The sequence below is a fragment of the Bos javanicus genome, chromosome 7 (genome assembly GCF_032452875.1).
Source record: "Bos javanicus breed banteng chromosome 7, ARS-OSU_banteng_1.0, whole genome shotgun sequence".
NCBI classification, from domain to species: Eukaryota; Metazoa; Chordata; class Mammalia; order Artiodactyla; family Bovidae; genus Bos; species Bos javanicus.
The window spans coordinates 106,807,261-106,832,161 of NC_083874.1; the positions used below are offsets into that span (position 1 = coordinate 106,807,261).

Sequence of the window (24,901 nt, forward strand, 5' to 3'; positions counted from 1 at the left end):
GCAGCTGCTAAGTCACTTCAGTCGTGTCCAACTCTGTGCAACCCCATAGACGGCAGCCCGCCAGGCTCCCCGTCCCTGGGATTCTCCAGGTAAGAACACTGGAGTGGGTTGCCATTTCCTTCTCCAATGCATGAAAGTGAAAAGTCAAAGTGAAGTCACTCAGTCGTGTCCGACTCTTAGCGACCCCATGAACTGCAGCCTACCAGGCTCCTCCATCCATGGGATTTGCCAGGCAAGAGTACTGGAGTGGGGTGCCACTGCCTTCTCCTCTGGGAAAGCTGCAACATCTCATTTAGGGATCATCTCATTATTCCTGGTGGAGACAGAGGCAACATGCCTAAGCACCTGTGAGAGCTCTTCAGGGCTGAATCCCAAAGTCATTGGGTTTCTTATTTGCAGGTTAAAATGAATGACATAATTTGTGAATGTCAAAAGCAGTCACATCAAATTACATAGAAATTTAATTTGAACAAAAATTTCCACTACGTAGCCTTTAAAATATAAAGTCAAAAGCTGTCAATTTTCCTACTCTAAAGTCTTTGGAAGTTAAGTTTCACTTGTACAAATACTTGAAATCAAACAACCCAGCTCGGTGTGTCTACTCTTTTGAAATTAAAAAAAGTAATTTCACTTTTAAAAGAATTACTTTTACACTAAGACTGAGTATTTATTTTAAATGGACTTAGCTTGCAAATGTGATTCTCAAAATAAATGATCGCAGCTTGATACTGATGATTAGAATACATTTTGGGTATATTCTGGAATTTTCACCTGTATATGATTAGCACTTTTAAATAACAGCTTTATTAAGAACTTTCAAAATAGCGTGCATATTTTTGATTACCTGCCTGAGGATGAATTGCTCTGAAGATTATCAGTCCAGGTTTAAACCTAGAAGCTTTGTTCCACCTAAATGCTTACAGGACACTATCCTCCCAACAATGAAATGAAATCAATGCCAATTAATACTAAAAACATGGAGAGCACATGTTAGGATTTCCTGCTACCTTGAATTACTCACTATTCCATGGTCTCCCCAACGTGTACTGGCAAGCTCACCAGTGTGGATCACCACAAACTCAGTTCTTTTACCTGAGAACAGTGTGCATACACAACCTATTTAGAGGACTGAAATGTAAGATACAACTGACAGGGGCAGTTAGTGACCATTCAAATGCAGCTCTAGAAAGATACTGTCAGTGGGGAAAGCACACAGGCAGAAACAGGAGTGTCAAGTTATGCTGACCTTGTCTCTTTTAAAACAGCTATATTTCAAAACAGGAAGCCAGCATCAAGCAGCCACAGTGCCCGTGTGGATGTCTAAACATCTGTCGGAGCCTGCCCGGCGATACCTCATACTTCTCCCCCTCTAACAAGCTTCACTGTTATTTGTTACATTTGTACTTGGAGACAAATGCCAAAAGCCATCACCAAAAAGGAAAAAAAAAAAAAAAAAAACTCCTCTATAACCTAACAATGCTGTCTTGGTACTGGGAATAAATTTGTAAAAGAAAAATCCTGGGAACAAGAAGAAGATGGACAACTATATAAAGCTACAAATTGTTAAACACTGGTAATTCCAATAAGAACACAGTATGCAAAATATTAACCGTATGATAAGTAATATGTATTTCTTTGAAGATACTTATCCAACAAATAAATGTCTATAAATCTGCAGGAAAAAAGTGTTACAGAAAACTCTTCTGTTTCGTCTCATTTTTAAATTCCTTACTAAGTTTAATGATGAAAGCCAGGGCATTGTCATGACATATTTTGTTGTCCCTTTTCCAAATAAATTGCTGCCGCAAGGATATCATGTTTCTTTCAGGTTTCTCTCCCCTTGCCTTCACTCAGTGTTGTTAACTCAGCAAGGTTAACATGTTGTCACACTAAAACCGTATCCATGAACCTCTCTCATAAACCACCACTCTGTTAGAGAAGTCAGTTTGTGCCTCTTTAACTTTTCAATTACATTTATAAAGCATTTTTAAAGGCTAAGTCTACACTCATTACGTGAACTTGACTATTTTGACTGACTTATTTTGATTTGCTCTATTTCTTGACCAATATGAACAGTTCACTTTCTTTTTCTTTCACCTTGAACACTAGCTCATGCTCACTGGGTTTATTTGTATTGCCATGTAATCAATCAACACACATTTACTAAACTTCTGGTCAGAAGCCCAGGACTACGGAAAAGACAAAATTCCCAGATACAGTTTTAATTCCTATGTGGTTATCAATGTCACATTCTAAGAAATTTACAATCCATCTGAATATAAATTAAAACTAAAAGAAAAAAATTCAACCTACTCTCTCTCTCCAAATGTGAGATTCTCCAGGTACATATTCACACAAAATGTTAATCTCTCTGTGTGTGTGTAACACAACAAAACATCAAAATACTAAAACATATTGGTAACTTGCTATTGAAAAAAAAAAGATTAATCAAAACCAAAAATAAGAACCGAGTTTAAATTCAAGTTAAAAGGAAAACAAATGGAAATTGTATTTCCCAAATGAAACAACTTCTCAAAATACCATAATAAATCACGGAGGGAAATGTTTCCAGGCTTTATTTAACAGGCAATAAAACCCCGAGGCAGGTTTGATTAGTGTGCTGCTGTAGTAAATGGTAAGATGAGCTATAGTATACATATCAAAACCACCTACTAGCCTCAACTAGTTTACTGATGCATGGTCTTTAAGGTGAGACTTAAAATTAAATGTAAAAGTGTTTAAAACATGAAAAGACGTTCACTTCTGTTTGTGGAATTTTTTGTGGTATTTTTGTCATAGGTGTTAGTACCATTATTGACTATATGCCATAGAAGTTATGTCCTTACAAGACTTATTATTAAAAAACACAGATGTTAAAGACAAATGTAACAGTGATTAAGTTTCAGCCATAATTCTTCTAAGAGGTGGACTCCTTCTTTCCACTTCTCCCTAACTTGACAATAGGGTAGAAAAGGTTCTATTCTGAATAATATGAAACACGGAAAACTGTTTTAAATATATCTAAAATCAAGGCCCTTTACTTATGTACTTTTAAGTTTGTATCCACACTATACCTTTCAGAAGACCTGACTTTTTCCCCTTGCATTTTTTAGGTGAATACTCAAAATTAAACAGTAACACTAGAAACTTCAAATGGATGTTATTTTATTCTAATTTTATTTAATCAATGATATTTATTTTATTACAATGCAATTTAGCTAGCACTTACATTCAACAGACTCTACTGGTAGGTTTAACTGCTTATTGCAACTGAATGTATTTTAAAACTTGGAATAAGCTTTCGTGAGAAGTTTGGTAGACGGGACTGAGGTCAGGGAAATCTGCATTCAGTCCTGACTATACTTACTAGCTGTGATTGTACACAAGATCCTTTACCTTTCTGAGTCTTTTTTTTTTTTAACTTCATCTATAAAATAGAGTATAATGATACCTATAGGGCTTCCCCTGGTGGCTCAGATCCTTTGAAGAAGGAAATGGCAACCCACTCCAGTATTCTTGCCTGGAGAATCCCATGGACAGAGAAGCCTGGTGGCCTACAGTCCATAGGGGTCGCAAAGAGTCAGACATAACTGAACTGACTTAGCACACACGCATGCAGTGATCCCTATGTCACAGAGTTGATGTGATAATTAAATAGGGTAATGAATAAAACACTCTGGGCAACTTACTATAAAATTTCAACATAGATCAGCTACAAAATCACTGTCTGAGTAAGAAACCACACCAACACTTCGTAGCTTAACAACCACCCTTATCTGCTCACAGGTCCCTGGACCAACAACTTGGACCGGGCTCAGCGGTGCAGGCCTGCTGGTTTTATTCACAGGGCTGCAGGGATCCAAAGTTCTGCAGAGTGAGGCTGGATGGTCTGAACCGGCCTCACGGACATGTCTGACAGATGACCCCGGCTAGACCTCCATCTCCAGGTGATCTCCCATTCCCAGAGAGACAACTCTGGGCTTCCTCAGGCGGGGCAGCTTCCAGAAAGGCAAGAACAAAAGTTGCAAGGCCTCTTGAAGCCAAACCTTTGAAGGCCTCCCACAAAATTTCCACTGCATCCTCTTAGTTAGAGCAAGTCACAAAGCCAGGGCAGGTGTGAGGGGCTAGGGAAAGACGCCCTCTTGATGCAGGATAGCTACACCCTAGTGCACACAGGCCTGCACACAGCCGTGGGCCAAGTGTGTGGCTACAGTTTGCGATCTTCTAAAGCCTGCGAAATACTGACAACTTTTATAACACCTATGCTACCTTTCAACTATAAATAACTGCAGAATTCATGTCTTAAAACCACAAAGAAGAACTAGCTTGAGTTCCCCCCCAATCTAGAGAATACTGTTCTGTCGCTTCAATGACAGACTTAAAAGAAGACCAGCATCCAGACCTGGTGACTGATATCATCATTTAGATTTCTTTGTTTTCCTGTGTTCTAAGAGTCCTCCACATTTTTCTATTTAATCTAATCAGTATATTTATTTTCATCTGATTTGATATTTTAACCTTCAGCATGTAGCTTTCTAGTCAAACAATTCACAATGAATAGAATCACCAAGAAATCTGGATCAGTATGCTGTACTTCTAGAAACTATGACTTTTTATTTTAAAAAGTAAAGAAAAACATAACATTGTAAAAACTAAATATCCTTTTGTTTTTCTCCATGAAAATGATCACTAGAGAAAAATAATTTTGTCTATAGTTCATCAGCGAGGCTTTAGAGATCTAGTCATACAGATTTAAGCAGAAATAAAGAACAAGATTTTTAGAGCCACTAACAAGCAAAAAGTAGAATGCCAAAGCAAAACTTGAAGTTTAATTTATTGTATCAAATCTCATTTTAATGACTATCTTTCTAAATTTTTTGTCACAGCTACAGAAAGTCACTAAATGATAAAGGCTACCAAAACTTCCTTTAACATGAATGTCTCTAAAAGATTCATTTCAAGAGCCACAGTCCTTAATACAATACAATACAATCTGCTTCGGGTAATTTCATGGGGCAGGATATGCCACTAAACACACTGTGTGATAAGAACTGCTCCTTAAGGAAGGAGAGAAATGAAGGCAATAGCTACTTGCTGTTTGACAATATGGTGAACAGAGAAGCGGTTTGGGGAATGGTTAATTTCCTAAGCTTGACATTTTTTTTAGCAGAGGTTCACTTACAACATGGCTTCATAAAGAAACAGTTGGAAACTCAAGTCGTTTTCAATTTTAGACAAATTGGTGCTGCCAAAATTATAATACTCAATAAAGGAAAACTTTAAAAACAGAGGGATGCCTAATCTGGTTTTTAAGACATTCAAAAATCCTGATTACGTTATGAGAAGCCATACAAGAAGCCAAATACACATCTGTCTAGAGAAAATGCCATCAGCCAATGCCATCTTTGGTGGTTAGGGACATTCCTCCTATGTGAACAAGCCTCCTTAGTGGGCATTACTGAAACTAGATAATTTGACTCAATAATTACAGATTAAAGATAACCCTGTGCTACCATTCGGGAAAGATAATCTACTCAATTTATTTTTAAAGGAAATCTTGTGTGTCTAACATATTCCAATTTTGCTTTAATTATCTCAAAGTCCTACATGAATCACAGATCTACAATATAGGCTCATATGGAATAGTCACCATTTTTGAAAAATAGTGGCAATTCTAACATTCTGTCGTTATATTGCTTACTAATCTTAACTGCCATGATTTCAAAAGACAGTTCCAAAGTGCATCTTGAACAAACAGAAAAGCAATTAGCCTAAATTAATTGCTTTGCTGATGTGATTTGCAGTAGGGATGCCTGGTGGTTTTGCAACTCCTGCCAGTGCTTTCACAAGTTGATGTTCTGATGATTTTTTAGCCTATTTTTGCACCAGAGCAATTAACCAGATAATTGTTCTAATGTGAACCTGCCCTTAATCAGTATGCTTAGGTTCATACTAACAATTAACCAAATATTAAACATACACTTAAACAGCAGCACTCAAAAGTGCTATGGGAAGAATTAAGAAAAAACTTGCAACAATTTTCTCATACAGCCATACTCTTCTCACCAAGAAACAGAAAAAAATGCTGTACCTGTCTCCTCTGCCTCTTTTCAATTAATACAAGATATCATTACATATGAAGAGCAAAGTTTCTGGGTCTTCATTTAAAAGTATTCCAAAGATTCTATTCAAAAGACAGAAGCCAATGATTCAACATTAAAACCTATGAGGAGGGCACGGCAACCCACTCCAGTATTCTTGCCTGGAGAATCCCCGTGGACAGAGGAGCCTGCAAAGAGTCGGCCATGACTGAGAGACTAAGCACAGAGCACACCGTCCAAGAAGCGGAGCTACCGCTTCCAGACAGGAAGTATGCACTACAGAAAGCAAGCTCTACGTGAGTCCAGACGAGGACAGGAGCCCTTACTTTAGTAAGTACCAATTTAATTCAGAAATAAATAAAGCCTGGGGAAAATAGGACATGAGAGCCAACTGCCTGGATTTTAACCAGAGCTCAAGCCAAATTTAAAAACAAACTTACACATCCTACAAAAGCATCATTTATAATTCCCTCAACACACAGGCATTAAATTACTCCTCTGAGCTGGGTTCTATGCGAGGTACCCGGGGCTGAGGTTGGGGCAGAGGGCCATAGACAAAGAGGCAGGTTCCCCTTACAAGGAGAGAGTCATGAGCAAAACATCACACAGCCACATAATGTCGTCTGCCGCCAGTCGACCGACGGGCTACGGATTCAGCCGACAGTGATGGGATACAGCACTCATTACAACCACCATTATTATTTCCTCTTTTCCTTAACAATAAAGGAATTCACATTCTTTTTAAGGCAAATTGTTCGCAGTGCAACTAGAACTGTTAATGAAACAAGTCTCAATAACTTTTGAACTTCAGTCAGCAAGGAGTTATTTTATACAACCTTAAATTAAATATTTTATCAGTTGAGGAATGAGATACATAAAACCTTTCCGTCTTCATGAGGCAAAAAGGTTCAAGCTGAAAGTACTGTGTCATTCTTCATGTCGTCGTGTCTTCTTTTTTAATTTCTAAAAGGGCCATCATACAGAAAATGGCCCAGGCACATACATGTCAAGTCTGCCATTTTTAATTATTACCAGTCAAGTTCCAGCAATTTTTCCTCTGGTTAAACATGTGTGTACCTATCTTCTAAGATATTTCTTTACGCCACTGTTCATAAAATATTTTAGGCTGAAGCAAAATCTCTTGCACAAAATTAATAACTAATCACAGGAGATATTTATCATCTCAAGCCTTTTACAAGGAAATTGTCAGATTTAATCACCTTTCTCATATTTTCACTATTTACTGGGCTTCATTTATCATACATTTTAAAATTTTGACAACAGTGAGTTATTTTAATTACCATTTCTGGTTGGGGATTAAGAATAAGACAACTCCTCAGGGAAGGGGAGGCAGGGCAGGAAGTCATATATTTGAACAGTCAATAAACTATTATCATTTTCATCAAGAGATGAAGATTTTGTTCAATGTTGGCAATTTTAAAATGGGTTTGAGGTTAGGAAGCCTCCCAATGCACAGCAGTGCATTCTTCATCATATAAATTGTGTCCATCCTTTCCCATAATTTGATCATGAATTCTGATTTCATAACATATAAAACATGATTTTTAATCCCACAAACTAACTGCTTAATATGTACACTCACTCATCTTTATATTGCCTTAAAAACATAGAATCAGTAACAATATTTAAATAGCACATCCAGGAATACCAATAATATGATACTATAAAAGCTCTATTATTATTACTTACAAAAATGTTTACTTTTACATTATCATCACTCACTAGGAACCAAAGACAAAGTAGGAATTAAAAATTACCACTGTACGTTGGAACTGTCATAAAAATTGACATTATTCCACAGGACAAAATAATGCAAACATGGAGAATCAATAAGACAAACTCATCTACGTCAAATCCAGCTTCCATCTCATCTTCAGAACTGGAGTTAAGTATCAAACCTGGCTGACACAGATAAGATACAGATGATCTCATATAGATTTTCCTTTCAAGTAACTGTACTAGGTTAAATGCTTTAGTGCTATATATTAATTAATATTTCCTGTAAGTGATATTCAATAATTAGAATTACTCAAAAAACCAATATCAGAACTGATATCCAGTATCACTACATACCAAACAATGAAAAAGTACCTGTAATTTGAATTTCATCTGAGGATAAATGCACACATCATTTCATCAGAGAAACTTTCTGTTCTATAGAAAAATATCATCAGCTATTTGAAAAATCACATAATACTGTACAGATTAGTTACGGCAGTTATTTTTTTACCAAAGGTACTAAAACCTTCAATGAAGTTAACTTCCTTCTTTTTAACTCAGTAATATTTACTCCAAGTATATAGCACCTAGTATTCTCCTTTACTCTGCAACGATTAATTTATTACAACTGACAGAGAGCATCTATAGAAACTAAAATATTTGCAAAAATAAATGTGCATCAACACATGCTTAAGTAAATATCTATTCTAAATTCATCTTGAAATTCTTTTTGGTATCAAATACGAGCCAGATGTGATATTAGACATAAAAATGAGCAACACTTTCTACTTTTCCTCAATAAAATTAGGAAGAAATTAAGAGCATTTGTAAATGGCATTGTTGGGGGAAAAAAATGTTTTTGTTACAAAATTTAGATGTTTAAAATCTATAGGTCTTAGTCAAACAAAGCTAGTGGAGGTGATGGAATTCCAGCTGAGCTATTTCAAATTCTAAAAGATGATGCTGTGAAAGTGCTGCACTCAATATGCCAGCAAATTTGGAAAACTCAACAGTGGCCACAGGACTGGAAAAAGTCAGTTTTCATTCCAATCCCAAAGAAAAGCCATGCCAAAGAATGCTCAGACTACTGCACAACTGCACGCGTTTCACATGCTAGCAAAGTGACGCTCAAAATCCTTCAAGCCAGGGTCCAGCAGTACAAGAACGCCCACATGTACATGCTGGATTTAGGAAAGACAGAGCAACAAGAGACCAAATTGCCAACATCTGCTGGATCATAGAAAAAGCAAGAGAGTTCCAGAAAACCTCTGCTTCATTGACTACACTAAAGCCTTTCACTGTGTGGATCACAACAAACTATGGAAAATTCTTCAAGAGATGGGAATACCAGACCACCTGACCTGCCTCCTGTGAAATCTGTGCACAGGTCAAGAAGCAACAGTTAGAACCAGACATGGAACAACAGACTGGTTCCAAATCAGGAAAGGAGTATGTCAGCTGTATATTGTCACCCTGCTCATTTAACTTATATGCAGAGTACATCATAAGAAATCCGAGGCTGGATGAATCACAAACTGGAATCAAGATTTCCAGGAGAAAAATCAATAACCTCAGAGAAGCAAATGACACCACCATTATGGCAGAACTTGAAGAGGAACTGAAGAGCTTCTTGATGAAGGTGAAAAAGGAGGGTGAAAAAGCTGGCTTACAACTCAACATTCAGAAAACTACCATCATGCCATCTGGTTCCATCACTTCATGTCAAGTAAATGGGGAAACAATGGAAACATTGTGACTTTATTTTCTTGGGCTCCAAAATCACTGCGGATGGTGACTGTACTCATGAAATTAAGACGCTTGCTCCTTAGAGAAAAGCTACCATTCAGGTATGACCTAGATCAAATCCCTTATGATTATACAGTGGAAGTGAGAAATAGATTTAAGGGCCTAGATCTGATAGATAGAATGCCTGATGAACTATGGAATGAGGTTCGTGACATTGTACAGGAGACAGGGATCAAGACCATCCCCATGGAAAAGAAATGCAAAAAAGCAAAATGGCTGTCTGGGGAGGCCTTACAAAGAGCTGTGAAAAGAAGAGAAGCGAAAAGCAAAGGAGAAAAGGAAAGATATAAACATCTGAATGCAGAGTTCCAAAGAATAGCAAGAAGAGATAAGAAAGCCTTCTTCAGCGATCAATGCAAAGAAACAGAGGAAAACAACAAAATGGGAAAGACTAGGGATCTCTTCAAGAAAATCAGAGATACCAAAGGAACATTTCATGCAAAGATGGGCTCAATAAAGGACAGAAATGGTATGGACCTAACAGAAGCAGAAGATATTAAGAAGAGATGGCAAGAATACACAGAAGAACTGTACAAAACAGATCTTCACGACCCAGATAATCACAATGGTGTGATCACTGACCTAGAGCCAGACATCCTGAAATGTGAAGTCAAGTGGGCCTTAGAAAGCATCACTACGAACAAAGCTACTGGAGGTGATGGAATTCCAGTTGAGCTCTTTCAAATCCTGAAAGATGATGCTGTGAAAGTGCTGCACTCAATATGCCAGCAAATTTGGAAAACTCAGCAGTGGCCACAAGACTGGAAAAGGTCAGTTTTCATTCCAATCCCAAAGAAAGGCAATGCCAAAGAATGCTCAAACTACCACACAATTGCACTCATCTCACACGCTAGTAAAGTAATGCTCAAAATTCTCCAAGCCAGGCTTTAGCAATATGTGAACCGTGAACTTCCTGATGTTCAAGCTGGTTTTAGAAAAGGCAGAGGAACCAGAGATCAAATTGCCAACATCCGCTGGATCATGGAAAAAGCAAGAGAGTTCCAGAAAAACATCTATTTCTGCTTTATTGACTATGCCAAAGCCTTTGACTGTGTGGATCACAATCTACTGTGGGAAATCCTGAAAGAGATGGGAATACCAGACCACCTGATTTGCCTCTTGAGAAATTTGTATGCAGGTCAGGAAGCAACAGTTAGAACTGGACATGGAACAACAGAATGGTTCCAAATAGGAAAAGGAGTACGTCAAGGCTATATATTGTCACCCTGTTTATTTAACTTCTATGCAGAGTATATCATGAGAAACGCTGGACTGGAAGAAACACAAACTGGAATCAAGATTGCTGGGAGAAATATCAATAACCTCAGATATGCAGATGATACCACCCTTATGGCAGAAAGTGAAGAGGAACTAAAAAGCCTCTTGATGAAAGTGAAAGTGGAGAGTGAAAAAGTTGGCTTAAAGCTCAACATTCAGAAAACGAAGATCATGGCATCCGGTCCCACCATTTCATGGGAAATAGATGGGGGAACAGTGGAAACAGTGTCAGACTTTATTTTTCTGGGCTCCAAAATCACCACAGATGGTGACTGCAGCCATGAAATTAAAAGACGCTTACTCCTTGGAAGGAAAGTTATGACCAACCTAGATAGCATATTCAAAAGCAGAGACATTACTTTGCCAACAAAGGTCCGTCTAATCAAGGCTAAGGTTTTTCCTGTGGTCATGTATGGATGTGAGGGTTGGACTGTGAAGAAGGCTGAGCGCCGAAGAATTGATGCTTTTGAACTGTGGTGTTGGAGAAGACTCTTGAGAGTCCCTTGGACTGCAAGGAGATCCAACCAGTCCATTCTGAAGGAGATCAGCCCTGGGATTTCTTTGGAAGGAATGATGCTAAAGCTGAAACTCCAGTACTTTGGCCACCTCATGCAAAGAGTTGACTCATTGGAAAAGACTCTGATGCTGGGAGGGATTGGGGGCAGGAGGAGAAGGGGACGACAGAGGATGAGATGGCTGGATGGCATCACTGATTCGATGGACGTGAGTCTGAGTGAACTCCGGGAGTTGGTGATAGACAGGGAGGCCTGGCGTGCTGTGATTCATGGGGTCGCAAAGAGTTGGACACGACTGAGTGACTGATCTGATCTGATGACAAACCTAGAGAGTGTATTAAAAAGGAGAGCCATCACTTGCCAACACAGGTCTGTATATTCAAAACTATGGCTTTTCCAGTCGTCATGTATGGTTGTGAGAGTTGGAACACAAAGAAGGCTGAGCACGTCAGAACTGATGCTTTCAAACTGTCATGCTGGAGAAGACTCTGTGAAAGTTCCTTGACAACAAGGAGATCAAGTCAGTCAATCCTAAAGGAAATCAACCCTGAATATTCACTGGAAGCAGAAAATCCATTCCTTTGGCCACCTGATGCGAAGAGCCGACTCACTGAAAAACACAGTGAGCTCCCATGAGGTCAGGAGGAGAAGGGGGTGACAGGATGAATTGGTTGGACGGCATCACCGACTCAACGAACATGAGTTTGAGCAAACTCTGGGAGATGGTGATGGACAGGGAAGCCTGGCGGGCTGCCGTCCACGGGCACAAAGAGAAGGACATGACTGAAAGACTGAACAACAACAGGTTTTATCCGAAACTCTAACTTCTCAGATATCCCATAAAGAAAAGAAAAGGGAACACTCTACTGATGTTCAGAAAGATCAAGCATAGCCTGAAGATAGGATGACCACAGAAGTTGCCATCCAAAGCAGGACATGCGGATCGCAGAAGAGGCAGCAGCAGCACGAACAGGAACCTGACGACCCCCCAAAACCATGGGGAGGGGCGGAGACTGGCCTAAGCAAACCAGGACACAGGGCAGGAGGCCTGAGGCAGGCAGGGCGCCCCTCGTGGTCAGAGCTGGGGCTTTGGAGGCAGAAAAATGGGCTCCAAGTCTGTTTCCACCAGTTAGGAGTCGAGAGTGGTCTAATCTTCCTGGACCTTAGTCCCTTCGTTTAAGTGAGGCTAGTTTCTTCCTCAGGGTCGCAGAGGTTAAATGAAACACAGGTGTGAACACTTTGCACACTGTGCGGCACAGACAGCAGTAAACGGTAGCTGTCACTACCTGCTATTATTAACCTTGGTTCAGAAACAAAGGGGAGAAAGTGTCATACCCTTCAACTTTAGCAGCACCACAGAAAACAAGCGTGGTTGTAAAGAAAGGGTCTAATGGATAGGACACCAGAGGCCTCATTTTCAAAGATGGTCAGGGGACCTGAGGGCTTGTCAGGTGGCACCACTAGTAAAGAAGCCACTTGCCAACGCACGAGACATAAGAGACGTGGGTTAGATCCCTGGGTCAGGAAGATCCCCTGGAGGAGGGCATGGCAGCCCTCTCCAGGATTCTTTCCTGAAGAGTCCCATGGACAGAGGAGACTGGCAGGCTACAGTCCACGGGGTCACAAAGAGCCGGTCACGACTGAGGTGACTCAACACACACGCATGCAAAGGGGACTGGAAGAACACTCACCCCAGCATCATTCTATTCTCCTAGGGATGGCCTTACAAGTAACCGTGACTATAAAAGAGAGGGTCAAATCTAAGCCAGCTTCAAAGAAGTGTCACCAGCTCAGAAACACTCAGTTCTCTCCCTGCAGTTCTCCCGGAAGTCAGTAAAACACAGTTATTCATTTAAAAAAATCTGAATACATACAGAACATACTCAAAACTACACAGTAAAATTAGAGAAATAAATAAAATTCAGTTTTAGTAAAAGTCCACCCAACCAGCCCAGCCACATTATTAGGCACCAAAGGTATGCAGACAGGCTCCTCTGCAGTCTCTGCAGGCTCCACAGTCTCTGCAGGCCACCGCGGAGCCACTTTGATGGGCAGCGCTATTTTTACTGCCTCTCGATTTCCAAGTTTTCGTGGTTTTATAGGAGAAAACTGTTCAAACTTCACACTTAGTACTCCAAGGTGAAAAGTATTTCTCTCCTCCAGACCACTTAACTTTAATAGAAAACAAAACATTCTCCGACTCGAATTCAACTATGCCTGCTGGATTTTAATGGATAGGTTTGTCCCCCGCTTGGGCAATCTTTAAACCTCTGTCTCTAGGAGAATTAAGTAATATTAGGGGATTGAAAGGAAATAAAATTCTAAGTCCACTGTGACATGACATTCACAGGAAGATGGTAGATTATCCATCCAGTCCTCGAACACTTATAAAAACAATATATAGCATATGTTCACAAAACAATTCTTGGAAATAAAACACAATGGGCACTCAGCAAATATTTTATATCGCCAACACCTGCTCAAATCCTCTCTGAACTTTATTTCTAAATGTCACCGTTTTTTATTGAATCAACGGAAATTTGAAAGAAGAAACAGAATAAACATCCAGAGAAGATCAAGGGAGTTAGAAAAATCTTTATAGAAAGCCTCATTGAGTTTTACATGAGCCAGGGTGCTGTCAGTCTCCCTGAAAGGGGCGGTAGAGTAATCTGTCACTCCATGACTTCAATCTCAGAGTGCCTAAAAGACTAAAAAGGGCTCTGTGCGGAAAAAGAGAAGAGAAAAAGAGAAAGAAAAGAAAAGTCTTAAGGCTTTTCTAAATTTTATAAACAAAGGAATCGTGAATCAAATACTAAGCACTGCAAATAAATTCACTTTGAATCACAGACTTGAAGTTGGAGGTAGTTTAGTATACTAATTCAACTCTGTTATTCGGGAAACTGTAACACCCCTGTTAGAACTGTCAGTGGGAATGAGTTCTCTATTTTGGAAGGCAGTCAATGAAAACCAAGGTTTTAACTTATTTTAAGCTGAATTCTGTCTCCCTCTGTAACTTCAACCTGTTGGCCAAAGTTCTGAGGTCTGAAATAAGAAAGAACTAATTTAGGGAAACTAATTAACTCTCTATTATCTGTTAATATATTTTATCAGACTCAATTTAAAAAGAACTATTTGATTTAAAATGAGAAATCCTTACCTAAAAATCTTTATATTCTGAATTTCAATAAGGGAGAATTCAATTTGTAGACTAGGTGGGGACAGGTGGATATTATAAACTAGATCATGCTGGGTGAGAATAATGGAGAAATTGAAGAATGGCCGACGAGAAAAGCCCATTACTCACCCTGGAAAGATCGCTGACATGAGAAAATGTGGGTCCAGTGTTGCTAGATCTGCAACTTTCCCAAAAGAAGGCCCAAATTCAGATTTTTATGTGAACGACCCAATTTTTTAAAGTTGGCAACTTACTCAATTTTTTAAATATTGTATGGGCCAAACAAAACAGCTTTGTGGACTGGACTCAACTCTGGCTCGCCAATTTGCAATTTTAAAATGTTGTTATTTAAAAGTCTATTTAATGAGAAAACATTTATAGTTACTATTCTAAACACTAGTACATATAAAGAGAAACAGTAACATATTGCAAATGTTATTTTATACTTAAAAGAAACTGGTCACAACAATCTCAGATTTAAAACTCCTTAAATTTTAGGATGTTCACTGATGCAACAGCTCCCTTTGCATAAATATAAGACTCATGCAGCAAATTACTCCTTAAAGAAAGTGTCCTATCTGTGTTCAACAGAGTCAATACATTCAATTTTGTTTTAAACTGCAAATTCAAAGAATACGTCTCTAGCTAGGTAAGAACCATTTAGTTCTTTTAAAAAGTCATGCAGCTTCTGGACTCTATACCAAACATAAAAAGGAAAAAAAAAATAAAACAGTGAAGACCAAACTGCATGTGAAATAGCAAAACAATTATATCAAATACAAGTAAACATTCCAACAAACTTCCAGTCAGAGAGAGTACAGGAGAAATAATAACCAGATGTTTAATTTAAATCATCAATAGAAATAGTCAGTGTCCTCTTTTTATAAACCACTGGGATTTTATTTGTATTCAAAAGCAATGGTAAATGTCAAATGACTACTAGACCATCCTTCTGAATACAAGAAAATATGCTGTTTAACTCTCTAAATACAAAAAGTGCTTTTTAAAAAACAAAGATAAAGAACAGCGTGCCTTAGTCACACAGATCAATTCAAGAACCACAAAATGCTAAAAGGTTCCGTGCGCTTAACAGTAAAGACCTTGAATTACTAAATATTTTAAAATTTTGAACTTTGAAAATATTTATTGTTAAAATCTTTTAAAATCCAGGATAAATCTTATATCTAAAGATCTGAGAAGAGTATCAATCTTTATCTTCATGTGAAGAATTCATTATTAAAGCTAGCAGCATTAAACATACATCCTTTTCGTAGGCATTAGGTATAAAATAGTATCTAAAGGTTCTATTGTAACTTTATTATGAAAGAAAATAATGAGATTTGTGTTTTTTTTAAACTAAGAATGTTACGTATTAAAAAAAAAGAATGTTATGTATAAATGTCAATTGTGTGTGAATTCCAACTATGAAATGGAAATTGACTCATTAGCCATTTGCTTTTTCTTGTTTGCCCCCATCCAATTTTTACTACAGTAAAGATGGAAAAAACACATCCAATCGGAAAAGTCAAAGAAAAATTAAACAAACGGGCTAAATTTAATAGGAATAGTATGACCTTCAGCAGAACAAAAGATGTTGAAAGGATTAAATGAGAACACGTGTAAAGTGCCTATCAATTACCTGGATGATAAAGGTTACTTTCCTTCCCTCTATCCTTACAAAGCTCACTATTATCTCACTCATTAAGTCTTATATCACCGAAAGAGGAAAGCCTTTGGGATCAGCAGGAACTCAGTGCCCCACAGTCTGAGGCACAGCACCAAGTATTTAGTAGGGGGTTAATAAACGCTTCCTGATTTACTAGAGGATAATAATAATGAACAAATGTAAAACAGACACTAATTGATAGGCTAAATGCATTAGTGCATTCTAGTGTCCTCCATGGGAAAGGTTACTAACCCATCCCGGCTAAGTGCTGAAATTATAATTAAGTCTGACGGGAAGTCCTAGATTTATACCAATATAATTACAAATATTACTTAGCTTAGTGATAGAGTATGGCAAGAACAATGAGCTGACTAATTTAGATGACACTGCAAAGTGGGTTTTAATGTTTGAAACTCCTATTACAGTACACAGGATAAGTGCAAGTGGTGTAATTAAAACCTAAAAGAGTCTGATCTTTAAAACTCTACCGCTCAACCTCATTAAAATGCATATTTTCTCAATTAATTCAAACTTTTCCATTAAAAACATAAAAATACCCTTTTATTCCTTGCAAATAAATCTCTACAGTACAGCATTTAGGATCAAACACCAAATAATCATTATAGTTAAATAGGAAAAAAAAAACAACTGAAATATTATGGAAAGGGATTTGAGCAGATGGAACCTAACAAAGGGAAGGAAAGGCAAGGTGAAGGCTGCTCTTTTTTTTCATGTGTAAATACCCAGTTATGACTACATAAGCATTTCAAGCACCAGAAGATGGGAAATCCTTGAGTATCTTTGTGTAAATGATACAAATCTAAGCAAAAGCAAAACCTGTTTACTGAGCAGATAACCCTTATGATCATATATGGACTGCATCTTACTTACCTTTGTAGGCTCCAAGTACTGAGTCTTCTCCATCGTTTTCATATCCATTTTGTGGCACAGTTTTCAGCTTTCAATCTGAAGCATTACTAAGAAGTTTACCTAAATATTAAGCTAATACTAAACACCTAAAACCACAGGATGACGTTTTTCATGTACTTCTTTTTATCAGTTGTTACGGAAAACATTTAAAAGATTATTTTAAAACTTGTCACATAACTGATCATGTGGAAGAATGTAGATTATAGAAAAGAATTTAATTTTTTAAATGTTCATCAATTTTCTTCAGATTTTGATACACATCACACAGTGACTATTATTCAGAAACAATAAACACCTTTTATAAATGATGGCCATGGACCAATTCTGGACTAGTAAATTTTTCAAGAAAAATGTTACTAAGAAAGAGCCAAGTCAAAAGCTATCACACGTAATTTAAAGGGCAAGGCTGGTAATTTACAGGAATGCCACTAGAATTTGCCATTTTTGGGGAAAATGGAGTCTACATGGTTTTACTGTTAAAAGGATAAAAGGAAATTAAAAATGAAAGGGGGAAATGTCTTAAATTTAAAGCATTATCTGACACAAACTTTACAAATCACTGCTCTGTTTTATAAAAAACATTTAAATCTAAATAGGTTCTAATTTTAGCTGAAATAGGGCTTCCTATTTTGAAAACAATATATTTTTGGTGGCCTTTTTTAAAACTTATTTATTCTTGAAAAGCTACTAAGCAAGAACTTTATCTCATGCCTATATTTAAGAACCCACCTAAACTAATCAGCAGTAGGACTCCCTGGTGGCTCAGATGGTAAAGAATCCATATGCAATGCAGGAGATGTGGGTTCCATTCCTGGGTCGGGAAGATCTCCTGAAGGAGGGAGGGCGTGGCAACCCACCCAGTATTCTTGCCTGCAAAATCCCATGGACAGAGGAGCCTGGCAGGCTACATACAGTTCATGATGTGAAAAAGAGTTGGACAAGCATAGAATAAGCACAGAATAGTGGTACTCTGCAGTTGTTTTCACTACAAAGAAGTCTATTTTCAAGGGTTCTTGCATTTTTTTCCCCTCATGCAATATTTCAGAGAAAAATTGACCTATCCATTATCACTGTTTATTTTTAAAACTATTTTTAAAACATTTTTAAATGCTTATTTTTAAAACATTTTACACATCTTTACACTACGTATTAAACTATCCATCACATGACTTTAACATTCAAAACAAATTCTATTTATACAGAAAACGAAATGTCATCCTAGAGAAAAGATCTGAATGCATGATGTTTGAAATAGTTTCTCAGAACCATTTTCCTTGATAAATGAACAGTAAAATCAACCACAAAAAGTTGCAAAACTATTAAAGTGACAAATAAACAATATGTCTTGCATGAGTGACAAAGAGAAGATTCAACAGACTTTTAGGCAAACATATGAATCTTAACACATAAACTTTGCTGCAAATATAAGCAAGTGTGAGTCACTCAGTAGTGTCCAACTGTTTGCAACCCCATGGACTGTAGCCCACCAGACTCCTCTGTCCATGGAGTTCTCCAGGCAAGAATACCCACTCCAGCCAAGAGTGGGTAGCCATTTCCTACTTCACGCGATCTTCCACACCCAGGGATTGAATCTGGGTCTCCTCTTTCAGGCAGATTCTTTATTGTCCAAGCCATTAGGGAAGCCCCAAAACTGGATGGGTTAAAAGTATACTTCTAAATGTTTTTCAAAACTTAAAAATATCTATTTTAAAAGTCACAGCTATATCACATTTTCCTTAGAGTAGACATGCCTTATTACAATGATAATCAGTGCTTGGTACACAGAACACATGCTTCCCTTTGAAAAAGTATTTTTAAGATGTTAAGGTGGTTACCTGTCATTTATAATCCAGTTCAGGCAGAGATTGAGAGAGCTAAGATTTTTGCACCTCTTGACAATTTCCATCACGGTTTCATTATCCAGTTCAGTGATATGACGTAGGTCCAAGCTGGAAAGGTTTCTTAGCTAATGAGATAAATAAAATGAAAGATGAGAAAGATAAATACTATATCCTCAAAAACTATTAAGAACAGTTGATTACAGAATATCACTGCACTGAATAATAGACTATAGAGTTATTAAACTAAATGGTTACATAATATTTTAATAATAAATAAGAAATGAGTCAGAAATCTAAGGTGAACAAATGAATGGCAATAAACATTAAAATCAAGCAGATTTTATTGAGGCATCATAAAAATCAAAAGTTAGCATTCTAATATGTGGGAAAGCTGTTAAGTCGATCACATTACCTACAATTTGACAGGATTATTTTCTTTAACATTGATTTCAGATATTTATCTTCATGATAATACCACTGTTGTACAGGTTTTCTTTTTTATAAAAGATAAAATAAGAACAAATTGTTAATCAGAGATATCTTGGTGATATTTTATCAAGGTGGATAAAGATGGCAGGCTCTTAATTATCTTCTTCAAATAAACTATATCTCAAATAAGCTGTTTTGCTTAATAACATGCAAAGAATTAATTTGGATGCATCTGGTAGACCCAATAACACCACTCCCTATGCTCTCATGTGCCAACTTATATGGCAAAAGAGATTTTGTGGATATGATTAAAGTTGCTGAGATAAAGTGCCTGTCCTGGATTATTCAGAGCAACAGAGAACCTCTCCCAGCTAAAGTCAGAGATGTGTTTGAAGAAGATGCAGGGGACATTTAAACTGTGAAAGGGGTTCCACCTGCCTTCTCTGGCTTTGCGTCTGGAGGAAGAGGGCCAGGGGCCAAGGAATGTGGGCAGCTTCTAGAGCTGCCGGCAAGACATCGGGACTTTCAGACCTACCAACTTAAGGAAGCGAATTTCCTCAAAAACCTGAAGGGATGAGAAAACATCTCTAAATTTCCCAGAAAGGAACACAGGCCAGATGATTCTAGTCTGATGGGACCTGTGTTGATCTTCTCACCAGTAAACCATGAGGTAACAGATCTGTGCTGTTTTAAGCTGCTGTGTGTGCGGTCAATTGTCACAGCAGCAGCAGGCATTTCCAGCGCCATCAGGGAGCCCTTCCAGTACAGGCTGGTCTACCCGAGGCCACCCTAAGTCCTTCTGTAGGGGGAGCAAGTGACTCCTGATTTGCGGGCATAACCTAACTGCCAAAGGCCTCAAAAGTGAGTCAGGTGAGCTTCAAACCCAAGAGAAGACGCTGGTATCCCCGCTGCTGCAGGACAAAACACAAGGAACAGTCTACGGAGAACTTTCTGCAGTGACCGACGTGTTTTCTCTCTCTAGCGTCCAACACAGTAACCACTCGTCACACGAGGCCACTGAGTATCTGAAACGGGACCAGTATGTGGAAGGACCTGAATTTGTTATCTCATTTTGTGCTGTTTAGTTTACATCTAACATCTATTCTACGTCTGCGTGTGGGCTGGGGCTCCAGGGTTGGACAGAGCCGCTCTGGAAAGCCGGGCGGCGTGGGAAACCCTCCTTCCACCTCCGCTCTCAGAGAGGCCTCGCGCTGCTGCCGCTGCTGCCTGTCAGAGCCACGAGGAGCACGAGGAGCGAGGGGCGGGACACACGGAAAGGGCCCCCGCGGCAGGGGACACTTTCTCAGTGACTGCAGGCCTCTGTCACAAGGGCTCAACTCCGAGCATTCAGAATGAGGTTTAGGAAAACCTCTCTGCAGCTGGCCTCTCAGAGATGTTCACAGAAGCCACCTGCAGGGTGGGGCTCAGGACAACACCAGAGAATGGAGGCAGGACCTGGAAAGGAGAAACGGTTCTCACGAAGCTCCTCCTCAAGCCATCACAGACTTTGCCAACACCAGAACTGCACCAGTACTTGGCAAACAAAGCATAACGAAAGGGAACAGACTCACCTTTGTCAAAAACAGAAAACAAAACCCCAGACTGCTCTATCTCGGCACGTCCATACAGATGACCAGTCGGAACCGGGGCTGACTGTGGTCTCCCTTCCCCGAGAGCCTCCTCACTCACGGTCTGAAAACTGCAGCCAATACCACAGCCAGGGCCCGGACGGGGGGCCCGTGGGCTCTAACTTTATACCCGAAACATGGCCCTAGTCTTTACCTCTCCCCATAAATAAAGCAGGCTGGCATTAAACAAAACAATTTTTCTTCAGTAACAAAAGGAACGGTTAAAAAAAAAAAAAACCTACATAAAATACAAAATAGATAGCAATATAAGTTTCCATAATCTTCAGTTGTTCACTTAGTCACTAAGTTGTGTCTGACTCTTTGTGACTCCATGGACTGTAGCCCACCAGGCTCCTCTGTCCATGGGATTCCCCAGGTAAGAATACTGGAGTGGGTTGCCATTTCCTCATCCAGGGGATCTTCCTGACCCAGGGATCAAATCCATGCCTCCTGCATTGGCAGGCAGATTCTTTACCACTGAGTCACCGGGGAAGCCCATAATCTTTCAGACATCATTTAAATCATTTGTTATCCTTCAAACACTGCCCTCAGTAATGTACTCTATTTTCTATATTTTTTAAAAAACACCTTTTCTTACAACTATAAGTGGAGTACAATCCATTAAACTTTTGAAACACTATGTTGTATTACCATAATCTAATATTGTCAACTATATCTAATTAAAAAAATTTTTTTCCTTAAGCCACTTTATTTTTATAGTTAGCTTTCTTTACAGGGTACTTTTGATCCCAACACCCCAAAAATTTTCATCACTACTGTCCTGGGAACATGTATAGAATCAAGTAGCCTCTGTGAGTATCAGGCACTGGGGGGCTTGCTGAGCTCATATCCTGACAGTAGCCTCGTGTCTGTACCTCAGCAAAATCAGAAATACATGAAATGGAACCACAGGGCTGCTAAAAACTATTTTGAAGGATGAATTTTGCTGTAACCACGTGCGTGTGTGAACTGTTAAATATGGCCACATATGATACATACACAGCGTCACTTTATTTTCTCAACTATCCCGCATTATTGTCACCAGGAAGATGCAAAATCATAAAAATTCTATCCAGTCACATAAATACCTCCTACACACACATATTCTGGGGTTTAGCACAGCTTCTCACACAAAGTTGCTATGTGAATTATCACTTTATCCTTAGCCTCCCTCACGGTAATATATCTCATCACAACTCTGTGAATGTGCTTGCTACCACAGAAGAGTACACTTAATAATGGCTTGAAAGGTAAACTTTTCTCATGTACATTTTTCCACAGGAGAAAAATGACTGCCTCCACCAGCACACAGTGAGAAGATACAACCAAGGTCTGTAATAAAGAAAGCTTGACTTGTGTCAGTTGGGCCCCTCAAATTAGGGAAGGTGACTGAGGTTTGAATACTTCCTAAAGTGCTGATAACAGGGAGAGATAATAGGAAACCTATTTTTCAGACTTAGGAAAATTCAAAATCTTCTAGAATGAATAGGACAGAAAGTCGTCACAATTTCAAAAAACTATCTACATATAGTTTACATATAGTACATATAGTTATGTATGGGGTACATATAGTTACCCCAACCAGTAACGCTGAAGAAGCTGAAGTTGAACGGTTCTATGAAGACCTACAAGACCTTTTAGAACTAACACCCAAAAAAGATGTCCTTTTCATTATAGGGGACTGGAATGCAAAAGTAGGAAGTCAAGAAACACCTGGAGTAACAGGCAAATTTGGCCTTGGAATATGGAATGAAGCAGGGCAAAGACTAATAGAGTTTTGCCAAGAAGATGCACTGGTCATAACAAACACCCTCTTCCAACAACACAAGAGAAGACTCTACACATGGACATTACCAGAGGGTCAACACTGAAATCAGACTGATTATATTCTTTGCAGCCAAAGATGGAGAAGCTCTATACAGTCAACAAAAACAAGACCAGGAGCTGACTGTGGCTCAGACCATAAACTCCTTATTGCCAAATTCAGACTGAAATTGAAGAAAGTAGGGAAAACCACTAGACCATTCAGGTATGACCTAAATCAAATCCCTTATGATAATACAGTGGTAGTGAGAAATACATTTAAGGGCCTAGATTTGATAGATAGAGTGCCTGATGAACTATGAAATGAGGTTCGTGACACTGTACAGGAGACAGGGATCAAGACAATTCCCATAGAAAAGAAATGCAAAAAAGCAAAATGGCTGTCTGGGGAGGCCTTACAAATAGCTGTGAAAAGAAGAGAAGCGAAAAGCAAGGAGGAAAGGAAAGATATAAACATCTGAATGCAGAGTTCCAAAGAATAGCAAGAAGAGACAAGAAAGCCTTCTTCAGCAATCAATGCAAAGAAATAGAGGAAAACAACAGAATGGGAAAGACTAGGGATCTCTTCAAGAAAATCAGAGATACCAAAGGAACATTTCATGCAAAGATGAGCTCGATAAAGGACAGAAATGGTATGGACCTAACAGAAGCAGAAGATATTAAGAAGAGATGGCAAGAATACACAGAAGAACTGTACAAAAAAGAGCTTCACGGCCCAGATAATCACGATGGTGTGATCACTGACCTAGAGCCAGACATCCTGGAATGTGAAGTCAAGTGGGCCTTAGAAAGCATCACTACGAACAAAGCTACTGGAGGTGATGGAATTCCGGTTGAGCTATTCCAAATCCTGAAAGATGATGCTGTGAAAGTGCTGCACTCAATATGCCAGCAAATTTGGAAAACTCAGCAGTGGCCACAGGACTGGAGAAGGTCAGTTTTCATTCCAATCCCAAAGTAAGGCAATGCCAAAGAATGCTCAAACTACCACACAATTGCACTCATCTCACATGCTGGTAAAGTAATGCTCAAAATTCTCTAAGCCAGGCTTCAGCAATATGTGAACCGTGAACTTCCTGATGTTCAAGCTGGTTTTAGAAAAGGCAGAGGAACCAGAGATCAAATTGCCAACATCCGCTGGATCATGGAAAAAGCAAGAGAGTTCCAGAAAAACATCTATTTCTGCTTTATTGACTATGCCAAAGCCTTTGACTGTGTGGATCACAATCAACTGTGGAAAATTCTGAAAGAGATGGGAATACCAGACCACCTGATCTGCCTCTTGAGAAATTTGTATGCAGGTCAGGAAGCAACAGTTAGAACTGGACATAGAACAACAGACTGGTTCCAAATAGGAAAAGGAGTACATCAAGGCTGTATATTGTCACCCTGCTTATTTAACTTATATGCAGAGTATATCATGAGAAACGCTGGACCGGAAGAAACACAAGTTGGGATCAAGATTGCTGGGAGAAATATCAATAACCTCAGATATGCAGATGACACCACCTGTATGGCAGAAAGTGAAGAGGAACTAAAAAAAGCCTCTTGATGAAAGTGAAAGAGGAGAGTGAAAAATTTGGCTTAAAGCTCAACATTCAGAAAACGAAGATCATGGCATCAGGTCCCACCATTTCACGGGAAATAGATGGGGAAACAGTGGAAACAGTGTCAGACTTTATTTTTCTGGGCTCCAAAATCACTACAGATGGTGACTGCAGCCATGAAATTAAAAGACGCTTACTCCTTGGAAGGAAAGTTATGACCAACCTAGATAGCATATTCAAAAGCAGAGACGTTACTTGGCCAACAAAGGTTTGTCTAGTCAAGGCTACGGTTTTTCCTGTGGTCATGTATGGATGTGAGAGTTGGACTGTGAAGAAGGCTGAGCGCCGAAGAATTAATGCTTTTGAACTGTGGTGTTGGAGAAGACTCTTGAGAGTCCCTTGGACTGCAAGGAGATGCAAC

General features: G+C 38.9%; 1 protein-coding gene across 1 annotated transcript in view; it reads right to left on the minus strand.

Moving 5' to 3' along the window:
• FBXL17 (F-box and leucine rich repeat protein 17) overlaps window positions 1-24,901 on the minus strand; it is a 528,456-nt gene that overhangs the window by 326,017 nt on the left and 177,538 nt on the right. Inside the window, exon 6 of the mRNA XM_061424528.1 lies at window positions 19,047-19,177. Within this exon, the coding sequence (XP_061280512.1) occupies window positions 19,047-19,177 (131 nt within the window). The remainder of the gene's footprint in view (window positions 1-19,046; window positions 19,178-24,901) is intronic.